The 5294-nt window shown below is 33.2% G+C and overlaps 2 protein-coding genes across 3 annotated transcripts in view; one reads left to right on the top strand and one right to left on the bottom strand.

Moving 5' to 3' along the window:
• The first annotated feature begins 163 nt into the window (after positions 1–163).
• Prx6a (Peroxiredoxin 6a) lies at positions 164–2378 on the top strand. Of its 2 annotated transcripts, XM_015315624.2 has the most exons (5): positions 170–454; positions 569–725; positions 1566–1783; positions 1866–1938; positions 2033–2378. In XM_015315624.2, exons 1-5 carry the CDS (start codon positions 369–371, stop codon positions 2159–2161), a joined length of 663 nt encoding a protein of 220 aa, XP_015171110.1. In that variant the 5' UTR covers positions 170–368; the 3' UTR covers positions 2162–2378. The 2 variants fall into 2 exon arrangements, with proteins under 2 accessions (XP_015171111.1, XP_015171110.1); XM_015315625.2 differs by lacking the exon at positions 1866–1938 and having other exon boundaries at positions 164–454.
• The window catches only part of LOC107063672 (kismet), a 29573-nt gene continuing 26485 nt past the window's right edge, over positions 2207–5294 (bottom strand). The window contains 1 exon segment of the mRNA XM_089173025.1: positions 2207–5290. Coding sequence (XP_089029151.1) covers positions 3392–5290 — 1899 coding nt within the window. The 3' untranslated portion in view covers positions 2207–3391.

Here is a 5294-nt window from a genome sequence, read left to right as displayed (position 1 = left end):
ATAAGCCAACACAGTTCAAACGATCCATTTCTCTCTGCTACACTCTCAAAAATCGTACATTCTTATTGGTTGAAAGTTCCCTCTCGCGAGAGAACATTAACCAATCGACCTATTCTATCCCCCACCTCGAAACTCAATCCTTTTCACTCTACATGACACTTTTTAAGAATTGTTATTATTTTGCGTTCTAAAAAGCATCCGAAATTTGTAAACGTTCTGAAAAGGAGATTATTGACAAATTTTAACTTTTCTTCTATTATTTTTTTATTTTAAACACGTGATATGTGATTTAAATGTTCTATTGTTTTGTTTTTTCTTTAAAAAATTATATAATTTATTTTTTGCAATAAAAGCAGATATTAGTCATAATGGTATTGTTAGGCGAAACATTTCCAAATTTTACCGCAGAAACACAAAATGGTAAAATTAATTTTCACGATTGGCTTGGCGACTCGTAAGTTATTTGTTTATTTATTTAATTTGCAAACTATCTACATTATAACATCGTCATTTTTGTTTTCGTAATTTTTATATGAACACCATTTGTAAAAATAATTAATTCTTTTAGTTGGGGTATATTGTTTTCGCATCCACATGATTTCACACCTGTTTGCACTACAGAATTGGCAAAAGTTGCCAAATTAATGCCAGAGTTTAATAGATTGGGCATTAAAGTTATTGCATTATCATGTAATTCTGTTGATTCTCATCACAAATGGATTGAGGTATATTTTAAATATATTTTGTATTATTTAATAATTCTCAACTTTATATACAATATATTATTATAGGAATATTATTAGATGTAGCAATTAATTTGGTGTCTTTTTAACAAATTTAGTATTTTATTATTATGTTATTATTTAGTTGTTATTCTACAAAATAGTTTCTATTATTTTCTATGACTTTTTTCATTTTTAAAACAACTATCAAATTCCTTGATGAAAAAAGATGACAATCGTAATACGAAGAAGAAAACGAATTAAAACAACTACACCTAATATAGAAAATAGTTTATACTTAAAAAAAAATAGGTTTTAAACCGACTATTCGAATAACTTTAACAATTTTAGTGATAGGAAAAAATGTTGAAAGTAAAAATTGTTCGTTATCAAGGTAATATTATAATGTTTACATCAAAGGTATCAAAAACTTATTCTTTAGAGAATACTCACAATTTTATTTATTAAATTAAACTAAAATGTTATTATTAATAAATTATTATTATTTGAGCGTGACCTAGTTTACATTCTCTTTAGTAATCAATATATCACAATACACATCTTTCAATTTTTCCTATTAAAAGAAATCTAATGATGTCAAGTCTGATGATCGTGATGATCATTTAAGATTGCCCATTTGTTCAATCTAATGATATTAAAATCTTTTATGTGCTAACATCTAGGAAAAAATGCTCCCTCTATAATATGACTAGTTGTTCCTCGATAACGAACAATTTTTACTTTAAACATTTTTTCCTATCACTAAAATTGTTGAAGTTATTCAGGAGGCCTTTTTTAAATAACTTCCTCTGTATACAAATAATTATACAATTTCAATTATAGGACATCAAAAGTTATGGAGAAATAACTGATGAAGAATTTCCATATCCTATAATAGAAGATGAATCTCGCCGACTAGCAACGATGCTTGGTATGTTAGACCCAGCAGAGTTAGATAGTCAAGGTTTACCTGTGTCAGCTCGAGCTGTTTTCATAATAGACCCGTCCAAGAAAATGCGTCTTTCAATTTTATATCCAGCGACTACTGGAAGAAATTTTGAGTATGTAATCTATAAAAATTTCGATTTATCCTTAAAATCTTTATTTTACTTATTTATTATCATCTATTTTTGTTTTGTTCAGTGAAATATTACGAGTCATCGAATCACTTCATTTAACTGACAAATTCAAAGTTGCAACCCCTGTTGATTGGAAGGTAGATGATCCATTCAATTTATTAACAATTCTTCAATTGGTTTATTTCTTTTATATTTGATAACGTATTTTCTATTTCTTTTTTTCTTAATTAGAAAGGAGAAGAAGTTATGGTTCAGCCAAGTGTCACCGAAAATGAAGCAAAAGAATTATTTCCAACTGTAAAGACTGTTAATCTTCCATCCGGGAAAACGTATTTGCGAATTGTATCGCAACCAACATAAAAAATAAAGTGGGATAAAAGACGTGAGATAAAACATCAATAAGAATAATTTTAAATTAATTATTGCATATATACTTTGATACAATGTACACGATACAAAATACAGAGTAATAATGTCTGACATTTTCAATACTGAACTTATATTTTTTTGTGTAGCCTTTTTTATATATATGACAATGTAGTTAATATAATAATAAACGAAATATATATATCATTAAGATTCGTGATGTTGTGACGGTTGTTACAAAATTGAATATCGAACATGGATGCTGCAAGCTACCAATTTCTTCTGATCGAGGTCAATATACTAAATAAAATGGAAGTCTTGGCGCTTGGCATTTGCAAACAACAAAAGAAGCTGTTTATTATTTCATCTAATGTAATTAAAAGTACATTGCGTTATTATATACACTTCTTCAAGTACACAGTTTACTTATGAGCTATAGGCATACGTTTATTTACAGTTCCTTTTTTCGTTTTTATTCATTCATTTAATTAATTAATTATTTATTTATTTACTTACTTATTTATTAAATTAATAATAGATTTTACTTTCCTAAGTTATGATTATATTAATTAAATCGTGTTATACCCCCTATTGTTTTTGCGCAATAGAGAGCTAGTGCACAATAAAATGATAGCAGTTTTATAAAAAACAGTTCCTCCTACGGTCAAAACTGATAAGATCGTAAAAGATATTAAATTTAACAAAATAATATTTGTTTGTTTGTTTGTCTATTTTTTATCTTTTTTCTTTTTGTTTCCTTTAAATAGTAATGTTACGTAATTAAAAGTTAATCTCCACACAAATTATCGAGGAATAAAATATTATCACTCGTTTCCAAAGTATTCTCTTAACGTACATCACACACCAACAACCTGTTTTTATATTCTTTAAATATTCACTTACGCGAGATGCCACTTCTTAATCGTATATGTCCTTTTCTTCATTTATCGCACACATTGATGAAAAAGCTACTGAAAATGTTAAATTTACTTCAGTAGTCCTTTAACGCACTTGTGTTTGTTTGAAGAAAAAAACGATTAAGAGAGATGCACAGATTAAAGAGTCCTCTACCGCATTGCAATAAACGATACTCGATAAAAATGGATTAGCTAGGCTATTATAAATAACCATGTAGTTTTAAATCGAGATAAACTATAAAGAGTTCGATTGGTCTCGATTATTTAGCACAGAAACTAAACCACTATTGATCACTTTAACGCGAGTTCATTCGTTTCCAACATGAGTGTCTTGTTGTTGGGTTTGTTGCTGCGATTGTTCTTGCGATTGTTGCTGCTGTTGTTGTTGGTGTTGTTCGGATTGCAATTCACATTCCATTCTTGCTTGACGTTCTGCCGCAGCTCTTGCTTGTCTACCAGCACTAGACCGGAGATTTTTTCGTTCGGGCGGAGGTTCAATACTCAATCGTTTACCACTTCGTGATTTTTTACTTTTAGCGCCTTTACCATCTTCTTCGCTTTCCCCTACATGAGTTTTATTATTCGAATCCCCTTTCGTAGTTGTCGAAGCTTGCTGTGAAGGAGATGGTACATTCGTAATCGTCGTTGTTGGAGGAGGTTCACTCGTCGGTTCCTTTTTGCTTACGTTCAAGGGTGTCTCGGAAGAAACTGTAGCAACAGTAGAAGTATCTTCTTGAGGAGCCTGCTTTGGTGTACTCGTTGATCTACCAACTGACTCCACTAATCCATCGACTGATCCCGTATTATCATTACTTGTTACTGTTGTAGTCTTCGCAACCGTCTCGCTAATAATCTCGGTTCGTAATTTTTTCGGTACAGGTTCTAATGATACCTCTAAGGAAGTAGATGGTTGTTGTTGTTCCGAGTTCTGATTACGATCTGAGTTACTTCTTTTTTCGCTGCATCGCTGCTGTTGTTGTTGTTGTTGTTGTTGCTGCTGCTGTTGTTGCTGTTGCTGCTGCACATCTTCGAGATTTCTTGTTAGCAACTCCGCACTGGTTCGACTTAAATGTTCCAAAGCCTCTTTCATTTCTTGTTCTTTACTTTTTCTTTCGAGTCTTCTTTCATTAGCTTCAGCAATATCGTTTTGTTGCTGCTGTTCGATAGCCTCTCTCTTTTCATGTTCCATACGACGCCTATCCTCCGTATGTTGTAATGCCAAGTCCGTATATTGTTGTTGTAACGCTATTCCAGGATCTACAGGATATCTAGGCTTTTTCTCGGAATCCTTTCGTTTGCTTGACGACTCAACAATATTATCTCGTTGTCTCGAACTACTCGCTGACGAAGCAGGCTTACGTACAGTCGAGGCACTTGACGTTGGCGGATTTAAAAGACCGCACTGTGCTAGACTTTCATAGGCCGACGATACACCACCAGGTTGCATTGAGAAAGGATTTAAACCACCTAAACCTAATGGCGTGTAAAGAAGACTAGGATTTGGAAAGAAGAATGGGAATGGCGTCGTCGTTGGTAATGCCGACGATGCCGATGACGTCGATGGCACAGATGTTTTGCTAGTAGGAGCTTCCAATTTGTTTCGTGGTTTACCAGTACTACTAATACTGCTTGAACTCGTATTTTTACTGTTAACCGAACTTACAGCTGGATTTGTATCTGCCGTACTTGTCGCGGTAGCACTCAAAGCTGCTTCCATACCTGCAATCGATGGTAAACCAAGTCCAGCAAGATTGGCAAATAACGAACTTGTTAAACTCATATTACTAAGATTACTAAGATTGCTAAGACCGCTTAACGCTCCTAAGTTAGGTAAACCACCGAATGGCATTAGAAGAGGATTGTTTTTCGGATCAAAATTGCCGAGTGAAAGTCCAGATAAAAGGGAATTATTAAGATTGCCCAACGAAGGGAAATTCAAACTAGATGCCATAGACGTAGCAGCTAAATTCGCTGCTTGATTTGCCGATTGTTGATTGGTTGGACTTGGCATCATTGGTGGTCTTCCAGGACTCTTTCCTTTGCTTACGCCAGATCTATCAGATCCAGGTAATCTCTTTTGCAAATCGTGCGGTAGATTACCACGTTCTTTTACCAATTCGGCCCACTTTGGGTCGACGTCGAACATTGGATTTTCGGTCAACCATTGTCCAAGTCGCTTCAATTGAGGAGCTTTACTACCAGTAACCTAA

Source organism: Polistes dominula, unplaced genomic scaffold (genome assembly GCF_049000335.1).
Source record: "Polistes dominula isolate Pdom_NZ unplaced genomic scaffold, Pdom_raw_medaka contig_22, whole genome shotgun sequence".
Taxonomy (NCBI): Eukaryota; Metazoa; Arthropoda; class Insecta; order Hymenoptera; family Vespidae; genus Polistes; species Polistes dominula.
This window is presented reverse-complemented; position numbering and strand designations above follow the sequence as displayed.

What these genes read in the sequence shown, in the direction of transcription:
- Prx6a (XM_015315624.2), top strand. Translation starts at nt 369, where the DNA reads ATGGTATTGTTAGGCGAAACATTTCCAAATTTTACCGCAGAAACACAA. An exon ending in CACGATTGGCTTGGCGACTC is followed by an intron (nt 455 to 568) that starts GTAAGTTATTTG and finishes TAATTCTTTTAG; the next exon opens with TTGGGGTATATTGTTTTCGC. An exon ending in ACTACTGGAAGAAATTTTGA is followed by an intron (nt 1,784 to 1,865) that starts GTATGTAATCTA and finishes TGTTTTGTTCAG; the next exon opens with TGAAATATTACGAGTCATCG.